The 22425-nt window shown below is 30.2% G+C and overlaps 1 protein-coding gene across 2 annotated transcripts; it reads right to left on the reverse strand.

The window, feature by feature from the left end:
• Positions 1 to 524: 524 nt before the first annotated feature.
• Positions 525 to 21909, reverse strand: LOC129989234 (acetylcholinesterase-1-like). Of its 2 annotated transcripts, none has more exons than XM_056097622.1 (5): positions 21797 to 21909; positions 16981 to 17538; positions 11403 to 11714; positions 1622 to 2252; positions 525 to 779 (listed from the first exon to the last, which is right to left on the reverse strand). In XM_056097622.1, exons 2-5 carry the CDS (start codon positions 17513 to 17515, stop codon positions 632 to 634), a joined length of 1626 nt encoding a protein of 541 aa, XP_055953597.1. In that variant the 5' UTR covers positions 17516 to 17538; positions 21797 to 21909; the 3' UTR covers positions 525 to 631. The 2 variants fall into 2 exon arrangements, with proteins under 2 accessions (XP_055953597.1, XP_055953596.1); XM_056097621.1 differs by lacking the exon at positions 21797 to 21909 and adding an exon at positions 18659 to 19229.
• Between the last annotated feature and the right edge of the window lie 516 nt (positions 21910 to 22425).

A 22425-nucleotide genomic window follows, 5' to 3' on the forward strand; every position in this document is an offset into this window, starting at 1 on the left:
GATTATTGGAAATAGTTTCAATCTTCCGTAGATGCCAATTTAAATCTTTCCGTTATTAATAAGCAGGTTTTTTAATTTGCAAGATGAACTGAAACGATAGTCGATGGCATAAGTATTATACATATGAAGCAGCTAGAAACTTCTTAATAGGGTGATAAAAATAGAATTATCCAAGCTGCTTTGGAACATTTGTCTCCAATACGAAATCCATCACCAACATCACTGAATGAAGTTTTTATTGAGCGTGATAGGAGATTACAAACTGTACTTGCTTTGGGAGAGGTTGTATTAACAAACACATTTATCTCAACTCGTTCATTCAACCGATTTCCTTTCTGTGAAAGATCCATTTGAGTATTTTAAACTTTTATTAAAAAGCTCTAAATAAAAATAAGTTAAATGATAAATTTACCGCAAAATGACTTAATCAAACATAACAAATCAAACGTAGCATTAATTTAAAGCAAGATTATTTGAATTAAATGCAACATAATAATAAAAAGGAATTTATCTCAAAAACATATTTATTTCCAAACGATTTCTGATTTCAGACAGTTGATATTTAATAAACACCTGTTGGATGCATTGTTTTCGTTTATTATTAAATACATTCGTTTTCTGAAAGAGAGTTTTAAAATCCAAAATAACTCCTCAGAAAGTCACAGTTTTCCATGTGAGGCCCCGTGCCAAGTCTGCCAAAATGATCCACATCTATAGTCATATAGGTATGGTTTTCTTTAGAATATTTTGGCCATTTGGGATACAATACACCAGGATGCCTAAAATAAAAAGAAATAAAGTAAGTTTCTTTAAAAATGACTATCGATAAAAAAGACTTTGGATGAAGATAAAGCTAGAAGTATTTTTATTCAACATAGGATTTTGGCAAATATATACTATATTTTTTTTTTCAATTTAAATTCTAGAAATGCGTATGATACTTGAGTTTAATCATCGTTGATAATGAAATTAATTTAAACAGTAGAAAATATTTTATTTGAATATATATATTGAGGTAGGTGAAAGATCATTATGTTTCAAAACTCAGAATCCTTGTATATTATTCTTTTTTAACAGAGAATTTCAGTGAAAAATTTCTTTTATAAATAACCATAAAATCTTTCCAATTTTGAGCTAACAGCACGTGTCAATAGAAACTAAAACCCTTTCAAAACACAAAATATACGCAAACAACTTATTGAGTGAATCGCTGCCCAACCCTACTGCTTTAAGGCATAGAGGAATCTTCTGTGAAAAAGCCACGATCGTAAGAGATAACACGGATCTTCTGGAGTGCTTCACACAGTAGCCGCTTTGAACACCCACCTCTCCTCCAAAGAAGGCAAGCGTCCGAAACTGACCCACTTGGACATAAAATTCTCAAAGCGCCCCAAAAGACCCCTCACTGGAAATGAGAGAATGAATGAGGCTCTAATTATTCAAACAAAAAAAAAAATACCGAAAGGCAATTCCTTATCGTTACTTAATAATTCTTCTCCTATTTTATTATTCGAAGTGGCATCAAGGATGGTAGATAAAGTGCAGTTTTCGAGCCAAAGTATCACGAAACTGAGCTCGATCATTTAAAAATGATAAAATTTCAAAAATATGTATCACTTACCCATGTTTTGCGAAGTTTGCCCATAATTTCATCACTTGGCTACTTAACCAAATTTCTTTTCTATTATAATCTTTCGGCACCCTTACGGGTCGTCCAAAAACAAATTGTACGTCTTCAAAATGTGCTACGCCTATCCATTTTGCCCATGGTGTATTGGATGGACGATGGGTGAAAAAGTAAAAGTACGCATCCCTGTTCCTTTCAGCATAACTCTCGGCAAAATAGAGAGTTGGGCATAAGAGGGTGGTGTCCCCGATGGCAGTGTAGACTTGCCTTCTGATCAGGTCATAATCATCATCAGGCACGCTTTTGAGGTAGAAGTCGATGTACTTTTGTGAATCTGTGTAATTGCTGAAGGTGCTTTGAAGCAGAGACGTAGCGTGAGTCTTGTTGATTTTCGGATTCTTTTGTCCGAAGAAGCCGAACTCATCTGGATGTCCTGTCGCCAAAAAGGCAGCTCCTTCATCTCTGAGAACTCCGGAGAGGATGGAGACTTTGTGAAAGTTCCCGTTCCGAATATCATCTTCAGCATTGTGCGGGAGAAGAGCGTCGCCATACTGAGGGTAGAAAGAGCGTGTGGACAGTGGGAAGAAGTTGGACACAGTCTTCGTCAGGTACATGGCATTTCTGTCTAAATGAGAAAAGCAATTTTAAAAATGAGCTAGAAATTGTATAGCATTTTATTATAGCAAAAATGTTTCAATATTTATTTCACATTATTAAAGCAAGAGTCGAATGGATTGTGTTCCTCTAAATTCTTAATTGAAGGAAATATGCATAAAAGGTAACCATTTAGTTTACGAATATATTTTCTCGACTGATTCGACAAAAATTTGTTGAAGATCTTCTATTGGTTAAAATGATTTTGGATTATAAAGACGTTAGATGAGAAATAAACTGCACCTTATTGCAATATATGGAGGTAAATTCATTTCTTGTAGAATTTTTAGAGGAATTTAATATATATTTATGTTCTATCCGGAAGAAAATCATGGGAAACCTTCAACAGCCAGGCGGAGAGTGCAGTTTGTTACTAAACTGCACATTGGTCTGCCAGTTTTTGAATAACGGTGGATGATAATACAATCAAAGAACAGAAACCACAATTGTGTTCCTACAATTAATAATCCTCATCATCCGCAAATACCTTCACTCACTAAACTACTGGGTAGATGGTGAATTCTGGAGCTGTGTTTTTTTTAAGCTTTCATAATTATGATATGCAATAAAATGAAATTAAATTTTACTTAAAATGATCGCAACTCATAGAAAAAAAAAAGAATTATTCGGAATTTATTCCAGTTGAAAATCAAACACTGCCTCTTTGTTTCAGTTCATTGAAGTAGCAATTATGACTAACTTAGAATCACCGGAAGAGAACAATGATGGAAATTTTATAAATTGCATTCTAATACGGCATAACAATAGAAATCATAATTCTTTAATGTTATAAAATTATTTTGTACTATCGACGAAATATCATAAATTGTAACATAATGGGTGTTACGTTTACGAGCATAATGTTGAAACATGATATTCGTTATGAGAATTGCTCATTACCTGATAACCGAATTTAATTCAGATGTTATTAATATTTTAAATAATACTTTAAGAAGCTCTATAAATAAGGTAATCTAATGAATGTCATAAGGAATTCTTGACGTTCCTACTCATTAGCCATCTTTTGTTGAGATTTCTTTTGTTTCCAGTTGTGTAAAATGTTTACAAAAATTCATAAAACAAAAATCAAATATATTGTAGACAAAACGTCTGTGTACGATATCAAGTTCTTTTATAGATATATTAGGTGTGTAAACTTCAATTTCCTAAATTTCCTTCTCTTTCCTTCTCTTCCATTTCCCATTTCGTCTGACAATTTTGCTTGCACTTTTGGGGATTTCTTTTTAGCCGCCTTTCATTTGTGCACATTTCTTGTGACTAAGAAAGGGCTTTGAAATGCTATTTTGCATTTTTTTCTCTTCAGGTATTGGAGAAGAAACGAACTCTCTATGAAGTAATCACTTTCCTATATACAGGGTATCTCAAAAACCTTGACCAAGGCTTTTATTCCTTAAATATTGATCATAGACATTCCTTAAATATTGATCATAGACATTCCTTAAATATTGATCATAGACATTCCTTAAATATTGATCATAGACATTCCTTAAATATTGATCATAGACATTCCTTAAATATTGATCATAGACATTCCTTAAATATTGATCATAGACATTCCTTAAATATTGATCATAGACATTCCTTAAATATTGATCATAGACATTCCTTAAATATTGATCATAGACAGTAAATTACAAAGTTGCTTTAAAAAAGCTGCAAAATGTTATGAAATCGATTAAAATTTTCAAGGGATTAAACTTTAAAAAAATGCAAAATTTAAATTTTTATGATCACCCTGTACAAAAAAAATTGCCAGTGAGTAAAATATGTCCCCTCCTCTAATAAGGTCTGTACAAAATTTCAGAATTTTATCATGAAAACTCTCAAAGATATGTTAAAACAAAGTTGGTGAAAGGTCATTCACAAATTAAAATGTAAATGTTTACATCTTCAGTGCAGATGACGCGACGCAGGAATGCATCCTAAGGAAATAAAATATGCTTCATGTCTTTAGTTTTAAATACAAATTTTAAAATCTATGCTTCCTGAAAAACACTTTAAAATTTTATATCATGGATTACGGAATATAACTTAAAAATAGAACAGTCAATGAACTTGTAAAAAAAGTGTTTGCATATGCAAATATATGCCTCTCATTGATGCGTCCCATAATGTCAACAGAAGTGTCATTATATTATGTAATTTGTGCTCTGTCATTGATCAATAGCACAGCTTACTTAAGAATGACTCCCACATAAATCACACTTCTGCTATAATTTGAGAGTGCAATTTGCCTGTACAACCAGTATGTCACAATACAGCAATGAAGAACTTTTTGAAATCCAAATGCTTTATAATTTATGCAATCGCAATGCTATTGAAATTGCACGGGAATTTCGGAGTAATTATTCCAATTCCTGACATCGTTCTGGGAGATTTATTTCCCGATTAGTGCAACGAATGCGTGAAAGAGGAAAGGTATATCCTGTAGGTGGACCAGGTCACGAACTTCGTAATACAAGGCCTCACAACTCCCAACACTTTCAGCCCGTGACGTCATGAGGTTGGATGAATTCTCTAGAAAATTCTGAAGGCAAGTGGTGCAAAAGGATGCGGTTAGTAGAGATGCATAATCCACGATTTTTTGAATAACAAATAATATTGCTATTGTTATTTTTAAATATGCGTTCCAAATATCTGTTATTTCAATCATATTATTAATTAAAAATTATTACTTAATATTAAATATAAAATTTATTAATTGTAATTAATACTTAATTTACTAATTTAATTAACGTGTGATTGAATTAATTTATCTGTTTCAGCTTACTTCTTAAATTTTATTTTTTTTCTCAAAACTATTTATTTAATTTATTTATTAGAGTGAACCATTTTCTGGAAAAGATGAGTTAAAAATATATGTCATTTCTTTAAAATGTTTACTTTAGTCCTATATTCTACCAATAGATGGCGCCAGCAGTAAACAGAGTACATGTAATCAAAGTCAATCATGTCACGAGCAATAAAAAATGATCTGTATGGAATAGTGAATCATCAAATACGAATATCGGTGACTTCGCACTTTCCAGTGAAGCCTCGCACTTTCCGGTGAAATCACCACTGCGATAAATTTCAGTGATATGCAATTCAATGATACGATACGATAATTCCAATAACCGGTCCGTTCACTTTTCATCCAATCACAGATTTCTTTCGAGAGCTTCCATTGGACAGATCGTATCGTCACCGCTCCGACAAATTTCAGTGATATCGTATCGATTGTTAGTTTTTATCGTGATCCAAAACTTGTAATCGAAATATCATCAGTAAGATCGTATGAAGGATTTGAATCACACCCCTCTTTGAAAAGTATTGATCACTTGTATTTGTGACTTTTTGATATTGGTTACGTAATAACCGCTCTGAAAATATTCGTCATCCCTAGCGGTTAGTCACGATAGTAGCTGTTGTAGTGAAGTACGGGTAATGTGTTATTGGCTTTGTTTAAAAGTTTTCTGATTTTTTTTTCATATTAATTTTAATTTATCGTAATAAAGTTGCCTAGTGAGTGCTGTCTTCTCAACTGTAAAGGTAATTACACACACAAAAAAAAAAAATAGCCCCAATGTTTCTGTATTTTCGTTTCCAAGCGATGAAAATACTAGAAGAGCATGGATCTCTGCAATAAAGCGGGACAATTTCGTGCCAACTAAATATAGTAAGGCAAGTTTGATTTTTTTTGGTACAGTTTTTAGTTAAATAATTCTTTTGAACTGCGAAACATTTAAAATTTTGTATAACTTCCATTTATCTTCTGTCATTTTTGTTTGCTCTACATTTAGTTGCTTATGCTTCCAATTTACATTGAAATTGTTTGCCTGAGCTAAATAAAAAATTTCTTTGTTTTATTGTTACTTCTCATAGTCTTTTTTTTATTTGTTCTTAATATTTAAAATGTTTTGTTTCTGTATCTTCATGCATATTTTTTAAAATTTGACCTAGGCCTAATATTTGTTTTATATATGTTGGTCTGTGCTAAACATTTTTAAGAAAATAAGTTTTTAAGTGTTAGAGAAGCGTTTAATACCAATACAGGGGAACTTATTCAAGTACCACTGGAGTGTAAAAGGTAAATATTTTAGAAATGTTTAATAATTATCACCAAAATCTTACGAAGTATTTGAGTGATTTATTGTTATTAGGCTCTTATAAAAAAAGTTTAAAATCATCTAATGAATAATAAAACTTACTTTTCAATTATATATATCATGACTAGATTAAAGCAAATTTAATTTATATTTTGTTCTAAAATAGTATATAAAAAAGTTAGATATAGTTGTAATAAAATATGAATTCATGCTCATATAGGTTTAGAAAATGTAGTTTTTATTTGTTTATCTATAAATCATCAGATTATATATAAAACAATTAATATTTATTATTATTTTTAAATGTCATTAGTTATACACAATCTTTAATTATAAATGAATGCAACTTTTACAAAATATGTCAAACATTTTTTTAAAAAGTAATGAAAAGTTACTGTTTTTAAATCAATTTTTCATACCTTGTAAAATCAATTGATAAATTCATGTAGAATATTGTATTACTTCAATGGTAGTATAAATAATTATTTTAGATATTCCAACATAATATTGAACTATTTATTTTAGATGAATGAATGTTTCTGTTGATTTTAAATTTTATTATTGACTTTTATCACAATTGTTTCTTTTAATATTGTAATTAACTTTTATTTGTAAGTTTGTATTTTAACTTTATTTAATATTATAATTTTCATTTGTCTGTGTGAAATTTATAATAAAGTTGGAAAACAAAATGTATTTTGTTATTGTCTCTGAAAATAAACTGTTATGATTCAAATGGTGTGTGATTTTTTTTTTGTGTGTGTTTTTTTTTTTTTTTTTTTTACTGTTTCTGCAGATTGAATTGAAATTAATTATAAATGCATTGAAATGTGAAACAGATATAATAAAAGCTAGTTATTAAATTGTATGAATTACTAATATATTAAATGAAAACAATTCTTAATGTGAAAAAACAAGCTGTGAAAGTGATTCTTTTTTTATCAAAAGAATTAGTTGGTGTAAAATTTAAATTTTATATTAAATACATTAATATTTTATTTGAAAGTTCATAAGTAATTTGAGAAGTAAGCAATTATATGTTAACTTATAAAATACATGTATTACTTGTCACTACAATAAAAAAAAATCATAAAAAGCTTTAAAAAGTCTTAATGATTAATTTAATCTTAAGCTTTAAAAAAATATTTACAGAGAAAAAATAAAAAGATTTTTAACAACTTTTAATAAAATAAAAAAACTCCATTAAAACAAGAAACCTAACAATAATGTCCCACTATATATATCCAATAAATTTACATTCTGGTTTATATCTTCGAAAGTTTGAATGTTATTAAATGGTCAATAAGCTATAAAGGACCTTAAGATTTTCTATCATGCCGTTTCTTTTATTCATACGGGGGGGAAAATAAATCATCTTGATTTTTATGCAAGATAAATGTCTTAATATTAGGAATAGTAAGTTATTTTTAAGTGAATTTAAAATATACCTAAACATCAAGGAAGAACGCTGGATTCTTCTCTGGCAGCCAATCATCCTACCCGTGTGACGTCACAAACAAGTTGTGAGGCCTTGTTTTACGAAGGTCGTGACCATGTAGGCTCCTACTTCACTCAGCTGGTGAAGAAATTAATATTTTGGCTTACTTTTGCAGTCATCCACATAGTAGTGTTCATACTGCTGCTGCAGAAATGAACCTGTCACGCGCCGCAGTGTGAAGAATACTGAGACGGAATAGATGGCATCCTTTTAGCATTCATGGAGTGTAGGGACAGGAGCCAACAGATTATCAACGTCGTCTAGATTTTTGTAATTGGGCTCTTAGTCAGGAAGATGCTAATCCCTCTTTCCTGAAAAACATATTTTGGACATACGAATGCTGTTTTAAACAAGATGGATGCTAAATCCTCAAAATGTGCACTTTTGGTCGGATGCAAATCCATTCATGGTACGTGCTATTCATCCTCAGAGGCAATTTTCTGTGAATGCGTGGTGTGGTATTTCAAATGCCGCTTGCTTATACCCATACTGTATGATGGTACGCTGATGGGAGACAGATATGTTAATGAGATTCTGAATGTAGTTATTCCAGATTTTATGGAGGAACTTCCTCTAACAGTACCTCCACATGTTTGGTTCAACATGATGTATTTCCAGCTCACCATACTACAGTTGTGAAACGCTAGTTAAATAAATAGTTTCCAGGTAAGTGGATTGACTGGCATGGTCCATTCGAATTTCCCCCTAGATCACCTGATTTAACGCCTATGGATTTTTTTTTTGTGGGGTAGTTTACGTACAGTAGTTTATTTGTCATATCCCTTAAATAAAGCAGAATTGCAACAACGCATTTTAGAGGGTTGTCGTGACATCACCGAACAAGAACTTGATAGAGTGTACAGAAGTGTCATCAGATGAATGAAGCTCTGCTCTGGCATGGATGAAAAACATTTTGAACAAGTTATGTACCCTTTCGTTTAAGTTATTATTTCTACTGATTTTTAATACTTTTGAACCAATAAATAGTAAAATTATTATTTATTTATTCAATTATTACTTTCTTTATTAATTTGTGTACGATCCCTAAAACACGAACATCTGACATGATTTTTTTCTCTTTGCGAACTCATATCCAGGCATCGAAAAGTGATTTAAGTCAGCATTTATGTAGTTTCATATGTTTGAGACTTTTTGTGACAAAATGCTGAAATTCTGTATATGACCTGATTAGTCTATGAGGCACAGTTTCCTCATTATTTGTGTGTGTGTGTGTGTGTGTGTGTGTGTGTGTGTGTGTGTGTGTGTGTGTGTGTGTGTGTGTGTGCATGGCCACCGTATAAAAATTTTAATTTTGTATTTTTTTAAAGTTAAATCCCCTGCAAATTTTAATTTAGCAATAGCACCTTTTTTTACGCAACTTTGAAACTTACAGTATATGTCTATGATCAATACTTCAGGAATAAAAGCCGCGGTCATGGTTTTTGAGACACCCTGTATTGTATATAATGGAAAGTGAATCAGTTATTAGTATTTTATATAACTATGATATAACTCTAGTATAGTATGAGGTATATAATATATATATATATATATATATATATATATATTCTAAAAGAGAGAATAAATTTCTTTCTTGCAAGCAATTTTCAACACTTACCTTATGATTTATTGTGATATCTCTCCCAAAAAGTTGTGATTACGTTTAGCATAAATTTTTCATTTTGATTCTTACTCATTGATGGTTGATTATATAATAATATAATAATAGTCATTCTCTTCAATGCCCATTTATCTGGAAAATTCTATTTTTCAAATGACAACGTTTGTAAGCAAGAACTAAGAAATAATCATAAGTCTGTAGTAACCCTGTATTGTTATTGCAATTCTAATTCGCCTATAATTCAATATTAATGTTTTATAAACTACATTCGTGATTAAGATCCTCTATAATATTTAGAAATATTTTAATACATTAGTTCTTCCGCTCCTTAAAACTGGTTTTCTTTTCAAAAGCACTATTTTAGCAGCAAGGCTACAGAAAACATTTTCGAATTTAATACATCCACTTCCAATCCCAAAATTTTATAAAAGTTGGATATTCGAAATAAGGTCTTCCACTTTTCTAGGCAACCAAGATTACTATTCCTGCTTTTTACTATAAGAAATCAATTGATTTATCCCCTGCTGATGCAAGGGACTGGAACAAATGGCAGATTGATTAGAATAGGGAAAGTCTATTTCAAGTGGAAAAGTAAAAATGTGAATGGTTACTTATACAGAAGCTGTGTAACAGCTCTTCATAAAACTTTAGCTGATAGAGTAACTAATTGTATGCAAAGAACTGCATAGATTTTAGAATTTTTATCTATTAATGGCATAAGTACTGCAAAACAGATATTTTTACCTTGAAGTACGGACCCATCATAAGCAACAATTTTTATCTAGTTATTGTAATTTTATGTCAGCATCTTAGTCGATCTCTGCGATTTCTAAATATCATATATTCTCTCTATGTCTATCTAATATCTAATGCAAAAACCAATCACAAATTAATGCACTGTCTATTATAGGGAAATAATAGAAAGAAAAGGTGAAATGGAATTTTGTAGGCAAAAAAACTGGCCTTTTGTATCTACACTTATATCTAGTGTTTGTCCTCTTATTGCAAATAATTACTCCCCAAGTACTACACGTCAATTCTTCGATATTATAAGATATAAAACAATATTAGCAATATTGTATAATATTGTTGACGATTAAATAATATACTATCGAACAATATTGTTGTATAATATTATTGATTATTTAATAATATAATATCTTATAATATTGTAGAATGTTGTTGAATATTTAATAATATTGTATAATATTGTACAACATTAATCAACATTCTATACTACCTGGGTCTAAATGATCAATTTGCAACCATCAAACTCCCCTATTGAAATCCTGAATGGCCCTTCTTGTCAAGAAGAATTTAAATTTGCCACGATACACAACATGTTGATGGCTACACTTTTTTAGACTTCATGGTTGGGTGACTTTTATAGAATTTTTCGAACTTTGCACTGTCATTAACAAAAGACAATATTATTCTTCCCATGACTGGTTGTAACTTTTGAACAAATAGGTTAAAATTAAACACAAAGGAAAACAAGTTCCGTCATCGTAAGGACCAATTTCTCGAGTTTTATATAAATGAGTTCGAAGAAACAATGATAATAGTGAATCAAATATAATAAAAATAATGCTTTGTACAATACATTTTCATTTTGATAGTCTTTCCCTTCGCTAAGAAAGAATAGACTGCTTTTTACTCCAACAGATTTCTATGTTAAATGGATTTTGAAGGAAAAGTACAATATTATACAATACTGCGCAACATTCTGTGCTATCTGAGCCTGAATGAAGTTTCCTTCTTTTCTGACGACTTCTAAAAGCTAGAAATTTTTTTCCCCGTACCAAAATTCCTATCTTAGGAGCATACAAGAGATTCGCCGATACCATTAACTAAAAGTTAAAATGTAAATACAGTTATTGCACTTTCTCTTACTTCTCAGACAGTGGACGACTTCGATTGGATGATCATAGATTGTGAAATCGTTAGTTGCACAATTGACAGCTGTTGCAAGATGCTGAGTCAGATTCAAGTTGTAATCCAGTTTGTTATATTTATGTTTGACTATCGATGCGCTCTGCATGATAGCTCGAGTGAACAGGCCTTTGGTCAGAGGAGAAACACATAGTATGCTGACGATCGAGGATCCACCACTTTCCCCACTGATAGTGATCCGGTCCTTGTCGCCTCCAAAATATTCGATGTTATCATTCACCCACTGGAGCGCCATCACTACATCGTACAATCCTGAAAAGAAAAATATATAATATAACATTAGAAAGGAATGTTATGTTGGTTTTCTGCAGGCACAAAAAAAAATTAAAAAAATAAAAACCAGATTGATTGATTTAGTAAAGTTCGGAGACGTAAAAACTATTCTTGATTATGCTGCCGCAAACATATGGTGTGAATTAAAATTTTGTTTTATAAACTTTTAGATAAAATGTTATCAACTGTCAACTTTTGTGATATGTGGTGAAAAGCTGTAAGAAAACTTTAAAATGGAATTATTTTTAATTTGATCAAATTGTTATAACCAATAATTCTTAAGAAAGTAAAAAGATGCGGATTATTAACTTTGTGAAGAATGGCTTTTAAAATGATACAGGAAGACTGAAAGCAATAAACTGCGGGCAATCATTTAGAATTTATTGAACTGACATTAGGTATTGGTATACTGATGTGATGGATTCTCCCAACAACAAATGTCTACGTCTGAAGCTTGTTTATATTCCTGAGATCCTATTCACTTTGCCATTTTGATTGGAGGATGATTTTAACGTATTTTTTATATCTTTGACAAGGACAGGACAGTTTAAAATAGTAATAGCAGATTTTGCCAAATTGTAAGTCAGTTCATTACCAGCTATCCCGATGGGAGATGGAACCCAGCAAAAGAGAATAGTGGATCCCTGACATGTAAGACATAAGAAACAGAATAAGCAATTTCAATTTAACACGTGACAGATTCTTTGTATACAGTCTGTATCCGCCAGAGGAACGTATCAGCCAGCCTATAACTGAGCATATGTATCGTCTCCGAAACATTCTCAGAACGACATGTCTGAGTACAAGCTGAGTATATACTGAGACGGTGAATCATCGTAACTGATTTAATTGAAGCCAGAAATATAAACTAAAAAAAAACTTTTATTTAACTGCTTTTTAATCCAGAGGTTGTGTGTATTTTCTATTCTTTTTACTATATTGTATCTAACAAATTTACCCAGTGAACAGCTATGTCCTTGGGCACACATATCTAAGAAATGAAATTTCTGCCTTTTCAAAAGATGAAATTTTATTGTACTTCTAGAAAATTATTTTCTGAGTTTAAGTTTGCTGCAAATTAAATTTTTAAGATCCAATAAATATTTTCAAAACAAATTTTGTCACCAAAAATGCAGTGTCTTTATCGATTATTGAAATGGATTAAAAGAAGAAGAATATTTTTCCGTCCAGCAACGTTTTTTCAGCCATTTATTGATGGTACTTGAATTCGTAAATTAAATAATTACAAAATAATGATTCAACTTTGATTCAATGTTATAGTTATTTTAGTATGTTTTTATAAAATTTTAAATGGCTGGAAAATGTTGAAATAGATAAGTTTTTTCAATGAATAAACTGACATACACTAGTACTTTAAAGAGAATGCATGCAAAATAAAAATATAATATATATTTTCATAGCGTGTAAAAAAAGCATTTCACAAGAAAGAAGAATCAGATGGATTTTTGAAAACTGCTCTATCTTAATTTATTTTGAGCCGAGTTCCTGAAATAATGGTATAGGTGTTGTGATTTCACAGATAATGTAAAAACCAGTTATGAGCTTTCATTGTTTTTTCCCTCATCAAAATGCATTGCCACTTCTTGGAAGGACAGAATGTTCTTTTTGGTTTATTGTTTTCTTTTGAAAACTTATTCAGTATTCTCCAAGGCATGTGTAATGTACATTTGAGTTGCTAGATAGAATTGCCGATAGATGGCAAAAGAACGGCCATGCCCGTTTTCATTGTGGGACCTAAAGTAGGGGAAGAATGCTCTTTTCAGCAGTAATTTTCACTGATTTTAATGTCTATTAACGGGTTTTTGTGTTTAGATTATTTATCGAAACTGCATAATTGAAAACACATGTGCGGAGAACAAATTTCTATTTTGTTCCCTTCTAAAAAACGAGTATGTGAGGTAAGATTTTAGAGATAGAAAAAATCCAGCTTCGGGGGGCAACTTTGTTCTGTAGCTTTGAAAGATTATGACATCCTCCTTAATACTTATAAAAGAAAGTCAGTTTTTAGAGCTCTTTGTATGAATATCTATTTATTATAATCGCAGATACACATAAGTTCCAGACATCTGAAGGAAATGGGCTAAGTAACCTATTCTATGGTACTGATGTAAACGATAAATAACAAATGATGACACGAGTCGTGGAAGGAACTTGGAAAATATTCAAGTCTGTTAAGAGGTGAGGGGACATACGTCGTCCCATCCCCTATGAGAAAAGGAAAGGCCGTAAAATTTATTTAAACGTAAAAATTTTTAGTGCCAGATCATAGACTTTAAATCATGTGTTTTTAAAGAAAAAAAATTGTCCTTTAACTCTATCATGGCATCTCAGAAAACCTTCATCTTAGCTGGAAAATCTTTGGAATAAAAGTGTCTTTAATAATTCATCATCAAACTGAAAGATCATAAACATCATTAAATTCTTAACTAATGATGGGGATTTATACCAGTGAGACCAATCCTATTCATTTTTCCTGCAATGTTTTAATACCACTCGGATTTTAGTCATGGTGCACCCTTAACACACTTCTAGTACCTCATTTTTTAATAATTGCTTAATTTTTTCACTTTCATGTTCATTCATCCAGTTTTTCTTCTACTCCAGATATTTTTCATTCTAGTTTTTATCATTTTTTAAATTAATGTTATATGTATTCGAATCTTGTTATTTATATGCTTTTTTTCAATTGCTTGCAGTGTCATTTTTTTAAAATAAAATAAAGTCCACCTACAACTATATTTAACCGGATAAGGGCCATATGAGTTATAGAAACGGTGGTGTAGTGTGGTGTTAAGTTTTAAAATATAGTGTTTGTCAAATGAATAAAAATATATGGGAAGTTCATGGAATAGTTTGCTAAATTTACAGCTCATTTCCCTTTTTTTAATTTCAAATTTTTATTTACTGTTCCAGGTTTATATCATTTATTGATTTATTTATTTGATCCATCACGGACAATTTTTAGCATCTGATAACTTAAGAAACATCATACTTTAATTAAAAAAGTGTGAAACATGCAGCTAAAAACAATATTCTCTTAAAACCAAATTTATCTATGGTATTAAGTGCATCACAGGAAATAAAGCAGACTCTAACTGCTTTTTAAATAGATCTATTCATAAATCTCTAATTATATGAATACAGAAAAAAAGCGGTAAAACTGATGAATCACTTCGAAGATAATTTTCATTCATTATTTATATTTAGTTTGAGCTAAATTTACCTTATTTCCTTTATTTGAAATTTGTGAATCGATTTCTCATGCGACAAGTAAACTTGAAAATATTCTTTTCAACGACATTTTAAAACACATGACTGATTTAAAGCGATTTATTCTCTTCAAAATGGTATATATAATCCATCAAGCTTAAATATAGAAGCGTTATTATATCGAAAACAAATTGAAATGACATGAAAAAAGAGAACCAAACAAGTAATAAAGAAATGAAGATTGCCAAGTGGAAAGTAATTAGTGGATTCCATTGAGTTTATGGAATAAAAAAAAGTATTAATTTTTAGGGAATTTACTGGAATGTGGGTTAAAACATATTTTAGAATAACAAAAGTGTATTTGAATATACAATGAACACCAATTATTGGGATTATATATAATGCTACCATTTCCTTTAAATTATCCCAATCCTCTGGTCCCGAATTGAAGTATTCAAATATACACAAAAATATTTTTCTAGCGTGATTACCACATCCTTCATTGTTATAAATGAGAGAGCTGAGTGATCTTTATTTTTCAACCAGCATTAATGATTGATATTCATAGAATTTCTTGCTCCATTTGTAAAGAATCATCTGGGAGGCATTTACCACATGAGATGGGGTTCACATTCTTTTGTCTGGATTGGTTGAAAGGACAAGCATAGCTTGAAATGTGCTGAACAATCATATGACATCATTTTCTCGATTGAGTTATGAAGGCAAAATAGATTTTAAAAAGAAAATAAATTAAAGACAAAATTGTAATTCTTAACAAAAAATGATCAAAAATGAGTTATCTTAATTCTACGGCGCAGTTGAAAATTTCTCAGCTTTTTCTTCATAAAATTTTGAAAAATTGTAATCTTTTTCTAATCAAAATAAGTAATAAACGTTGATAACGCCGACGGGGTCTGTGTCAGGCTGTGGTGAAGTAAACTCAACACAGAACGTCAAAATGACTCTTTGGTAATTTGGTAAAGCATCTGGTAATTCGAAACCCGGGATGTTATATCATTCAAAATTTTAAAAAAGAACAGTAAGAATACGAACAATATAGAAAACTATTAAGGTAGGTCTGAATTATTTTTGATACAGATTGTGGATAACACTGAGGTAAGTGGCTTTTTTTCCCTTCTTTTCCGTTGATAAGATTAAATGTAACTAAAGTACACTCCTGAGTATCCGGCCCAATGTGGCGGAAAGGTTGGCCGGATAACAAAAAAGCTGGATATTCCGGAGTTCCATGAACCCATTTCTTTGCCCACCAATACGAGACGACAAAATTTTGATAACGAAACTAACTGTTATAATGCGTATTTTTTCACTTCTTATTGAGTGTTAAGCCCCTATTTTATGTCAAATCATGTAGAATGTGAATTTAGGAACACTTTACGTTCTTTACAGTTACAATCAGGAACAGCGGCAACAATCGAGATCCGTTACACACTGCGAAACATCAAACAACGAGCAGAACCCTGCTCTTTTCCTGTCACAACTTGTATTTTGAAAAAAAGAGATATAGGAAGATGGTGGAAGACGCATGCTTGCAATGCTTTGACAATGTCACAAATGCAAGCCTTGTATTTCTCATTTAATTCTGATAAAAGAAAATTAGGCCGGAAAGTACGGAAAGCGGAGAGTCACGATCCGGTTACTCAGGGGTGTGCTGCAGTTTTATCCAGTTCAATATTGTTATTAACCGGTTGTCGTTATCATAGTCCCAAAGTAATCATATTAAATGGCAACTATTGTAATTAATGAATATATACATTTTGTCTAATTATTTAAAACAGAATGCAAATTATTGTATGAAACGAAGCCGATTCAAACAAAAATTAAAATATTCGAATTGCAAAAATAACTCAAATGTGTGGAAAGATCTGCAGTAAATTTTGTGTTAGTAACAGGTACTACAGTTTTTATATAACATAACCAGTTATGAATCTGAACTATACAAAATGTATTTCATTTCAACATATTGTTATTTTGTTAGTGTAACTATTCTACTTACCCACATTTCCTGGTGCATCGCTTGTGTTTGAAGTAAGAAAACCGAACAATCCCACACGATAATTAGTTATTACCACAACCACACCTTCTCTCTGTGCCAAAACTCTTCCATCGTACACGTCCATGCGATTGGATCCCAGAGTGTATCCTCCACCATGAATCCAGAAAAGCACGGGAAGCTTACTTCCTCTAGCAGCATAGAAAGGCGTGTATATATCCAAATAAAGACAATCCTCGCTTTTACCAGTCATATTATCATACCATGGGAATGGCAATTCTGTATACTGCATGCATGCAGGAGGCTGTTTATTCGCTTTAAGGGTACCACTCCAGGCTTCAACTGGTTCCGGTTTTAAAAATCGCCGACTTGCAACGGGAAGTTTAGCAAATGGTACACCAAGGAACATTTTTATGGGTGCTCCATTCACTGTGGACATATCTCCTTCAATTTTACCCAGAGGGGTCTCTACTATTGTTGATGTACCCATTGCGTGCCATAATACTGTGATCAAATAGGTTAGTGTTGCAAAGGTCATTTCTTGATAAGAAGCTAAGTAACCTGTTAAATACCAAATAAAAATCAAACCATAAGAAAGTATTTAAAATAAATTTTCACAATTTGATTACTCTTAACTGTAATAATGTCTAATTAATTTAACCCGTAACTGGACGGCAATCAAAATGACTCCACATTTCTCATTAGCTATCACTCTGTCCTTGAATACAATCATCTCCTCAGTACCTTCCTGTTGTTCTTTCAGCAGTATCTTGGGAAAAGTCTAAGCATGGACACGTGCGTTTAATTCTTTTTCAAAGTTTGTGTTGTTATTTAGGGAGTCATTGGCTCCATGTCTCTGAAACTGCTTTTAATTCGAATGATGCAAAAAGAATAAAGAAATATTCTAAAATAATATTTTAAGCCATTGTATTATTCAGTTTTGTTTGTAAAATTTTAACAGTTACTAACATTAGTGTAATTCCGCAATATCTAAACGAAGTAAATACCTATTAAAAGATTGTTAAGGTTTTTCTTATGATATATTATGACACTTAACATTTTTAATATTAATATTCTAGGTAATTGCATGATTTTCAGAATGTATTGTGTTTCCAAAATAAATTCCAGTGCTATATACAAAGAATAAAAAGGAAAATAACCGTGGAGTCTTTTTTCTCCATGTCTCTGGCCGCGAGAGAAAATTCATGTCTCCATTTATAGGTTAAAATGAGCAAAAGTTACACATTTTTCATTACTACAAAGGTAATTACAGATATATTAACTATCCTAAATAAAATAGTTTTCTAGTAATAGCATTTTGACTGCCACGTGTAGATTTTTGAATAAACGCATTTGGATCTGAAAGGTAGTTAAAAATGGAAATGAAACTAATATAATTATTTCTTCTAGGATTTCTTAAGTACTTTACTGATAAATTATTTTTTAAAGTAATAAAATTTCCCAATAAAATTTTTATATATTGTTTACTGTTCAACATATCAGGAGGAAGAATAACTTTTTTTAAAAAAAATATATGTGTTTCCATAATTTATTTAACGGAAGAACAAAAGGTAAGAAGTGTGTTTTTTATACAGCCATGCAAATAAATTTAAAAAAGAGAGAAAATTTGACTGAAAAAAAATCATTTTTTTTTTCTGTTTGATAGATAAAAAGTACTTACAGAGATATGAAAAGATCGAAAGTTCAAATTCAAGCAAATTGTTTCTTTTTTTCTTGAATTTCTTGTTCTATTATTGCAAGTTGTGAACCAAATAGATAAAACGGCTGAATAGAACTGTGGTTTTGTGTAGAATCTTGCAGGTCGTCCTATAAAATGTGTGAATTTTTCTTCAATTTTCTAGAAGAATAACACCTAGCTTTCTACTTGCCGCTGAGATTCTTGGTCCGCGATGTTTTTACTTATAATATAGTGAATCATACTTGGAGCGATATTATTACTTATGCAATGCAGACAGATTAGCCAAAATGCAGTCCTACCAGCTGTCGTATGAGGGTCAGTCAAGGAAGCTCCAATTTTGGAAGCCATAAAGCGATGAAAGTAGCAGACAATAATCTTTTTTAATCTGTTATTTTAATCATTTCACAACTACATTTAAAGAAATATGAAATATTTTGAAAAATGCAAATTATTTTATAAGTATTAAAGTAAAATCTAACGCTCTACGGAGTGCTAACGTCGAATGCTGGAGTCATATGTGATTAGAATAAAAGAACCAGCATACTATAAGTAAACAAAATGAATTGAGAATTTCAAATAGTGATAACTGAATTTCGTGAGATAATTTCTACCTTTGTTTGAGCGCTTCACCACAAAAAAAAAGTAAAAAAAAAAAAAAAAAAAAATACAGTTTTCATCTTTAACACGCTAGCGGAGAAACTGCAGTTTTGTTTACGTTGCTATTATCGTTTCTTTTATAGATAACGTCTTCTGCTATCAGAATTGTCAGATTCTTGAGTACTTAACTTGATATCTCAAGACTGGAAGGACATTTGTTTAAAGTCTAAAAATTTTTTCTCTAGCCCACTCTAATCCTTTTTTTTTTCGTAACTTTTTACTGGTGCTTTTGTTTCGAGAGATGCTTTTATTTTCAGTAACTTTGAGCCAATTTTAATTTATATATTAATTTCTTTTTAGTTTATTAATTTGTGTGCCTTTGAATTGATTTTATGGAGTGTTAGTATATGTGATTTATGCATTTTTCATGCTTCATTTTATTATGCTACTAACTGTTAAAGTATTTTAGAGCTTTAAGTGCTTCTTAAAGCATGTAACTTCATTCATGATTATTTTTTATTTTTAAGAATGAATAAGTCTTAAATAAGTCTTTAAAGATTGAGAAATTTCTTTTTAGTCTGCTCTCCTTTTTTTGTAATTTTTTTATTGGTACCTTAATTTTGAAAAATGCTTTTCTTTTTAGAAATTTGACGTCATCCCTCAGTGACTTTGAGCTAATTTCGTTTATTTATTTATTTTTAGTCTATTACTTCCTGTGTTTTTGGAATGTTTTATGGTGTTTTAGTATATCTGATTTATATATTTCACGTGCTTCATTTTATCGTATTACTATCATTAATAAGTATTTTAGAGCTTTAAAAGTTACTTAAAGTATGTGACTTCATTCATGACGTTTTTTTAAATCCTTAATAATAAGTTTTAAATAAATCTTTAAAGACAGAAATTTCCTTCTAATCTGCTCTACCCCTCCCCCCTCTTTTTTTTTGTTATTTTCTACTGGTGCTTTGGTTATGAAAAATGCTTTTCATTTTAGAAATTTGACATTATTCCTCAGTAAATTTGAGACAATTTCATTTATTTATTTATTGCAGTTTAGTATTTTGTGTGTTTCTGGATTGATTTTATGGAGTGTTAGTATATGTGATTTATATATTTCACGTGCTTCACTTTATTATGTTACTAACTGTTAAAGTATTTTAGAGCTTTAAATGCTATTTAAAGCATGTAACTTCATTCATGATTATTTTTTATTTTTAAGAATGAATAAGTCTTAAATAAGTCTTTAAAGATTGAGAAATTTCTTTTTAGCTTGCTCTCCTTTTTTTGTAATTTTATTAGCGGTACCTTAATTTTAAAAAATGCTTTTCTTTTTAGAAATTTGACGTCATCCCTCAGTGACTTCGAGCTAATTTTATTTATTTATTTATTTTTAGTCTATTACTTCATGTGTTTTTGGATTGTTTTATGGCGTTTTAGTATATGTGATTTATATATTTTATGTGCTTTTATTTTATTGTATTACTATCACTAAAAAGTATTTTAGAGCTTTAAGAGCTACTTAAGGTATGTGACTTCATTCATGACAATTTTTTTTATCTTAAAGACTGAATAATAAGTTTTAAATAAATCTTGAAAGACTGAGAAATTTCCTTCTAATCTGCTCTAACCCCTCCTCCACCTTTTTTTTGCTACTTTCTACTGGTGCTCTGGTTATGAAAAATGCTTTTCTTTTTAGAAATTTGACATTATACCTCAGTAACTTTGAGACAATTTCATTTCATTTCATTTATTTATTTATTTCAATTTTGTATCTTGTGTGCCTCTGAATTGATTTTATAGAGTTTTAGTATATGTGATTTATATATTTCACATGCTTTTCTTCATTAAATTACTATCGTGAATATAACTGTTAAAGTATTTTAGAGTTTTAAGTGCTATTTAAGATATGCAACTTCATTCATGATAATGCTTTTGAAAATATTATAAAATATTTAGATTTTAGAATTTTTACTTCTAATAGTTTGAAGAAAGTTCTATGGAACAAAAATGTATTAAATAAAATGCATTGGAAATTGTAATAAATAGTTTATTTTATTTATTATTATTTATTTATTGTCTAAGATGAGGCTAATTTAGTAAACTTCTAGTTTAGAAGTTTTTCAAATAATATATATTCAAAATTTTGCAGATAAAAAACACTTTACCCCTTTTTCTCTGAACTAATAAATAACCTTTATATAAATTTGTTAATTCAGTATTGGAATTCGGCTGATAAATAGCACGAAATTTTCAATTAATTTCCCTTTATGAAGCATCCAATAATTGTAAAATAAATTTAAACGAGCAGATTGTTTATTCTGCAGTTCCGAAACTGGGAAACATATAAAAAATTTCATACTGAATTTGAATAAAAATATGCATTATATTTTAATTTATAAACTTTTTCGTGAAAGAATTTTACCAAAACATAGAATTCTAGAAAATGGTATTATGGTATTTAAAGGTATAAAATAGAAATAAAAAAAAATAATATAATAAACTATAAAAATGAATGTAACATACCAAAGAATAAAAGTAGAAACGGAATCCAAATGATTTAATTGAAATAAAAACTGTGCAAAACTTAAGAATATATAATATAATTGGATATGTTCGCCGAAAATCGACCTTCCAATTTAGTAGCAAATAAAAAGAATAAAATATTGTGGCAAATACTACCACTAGCTACGAAAATAAGCACGATGAAATAATAACTCTAATAATATGAAGCAGGCAACGGTCGCAAAACGAAGCGAAAAAAAGCAACCAAAGTGGAGAAACAAAAGGGAAATTAAACGTAAGTAATGCGATTTTGTGTCAAAAATGTGTTTGAAAAGGAGAAAGATAAGATTTATGATTCTTGCGAATTCCTGCATATTTTTTCTCTTATTCTTCTCCTATTTTGTGAAAATAAATCCAGCTGTCACAGACAATATGATATAATAGACAAAGATAAATAGAATTTATTGGATTCTTAGATGAAAAAGAATTTGAGAATTTATTAATTTTGAGCTTTCATAAATTAATATCTTTTTTGAATGAAATTATCAATCTCCTTTTGAATTTGACTATCTATTTCTCATTTCGAATTTGATTTTTGATATCCTTTTGATTACTTTGTAGCAAATTTTCCCAATTAGAACCTTGAAAGA

This window comes from Argiope bruennichi, chromosome 10, assembly GCF_947563725.1.
Source record: "Argiope bruennichi chromosome 10, qqArgBrue1.1, whole genome shotgun sequence".
Taxonomy (NCBI): domain Eukaryota; kingdom Metazoa; phylum Arthropoda; class Arachnida; order Araneae; family Araneidae; genus Argiope; species Argiope bruennichi.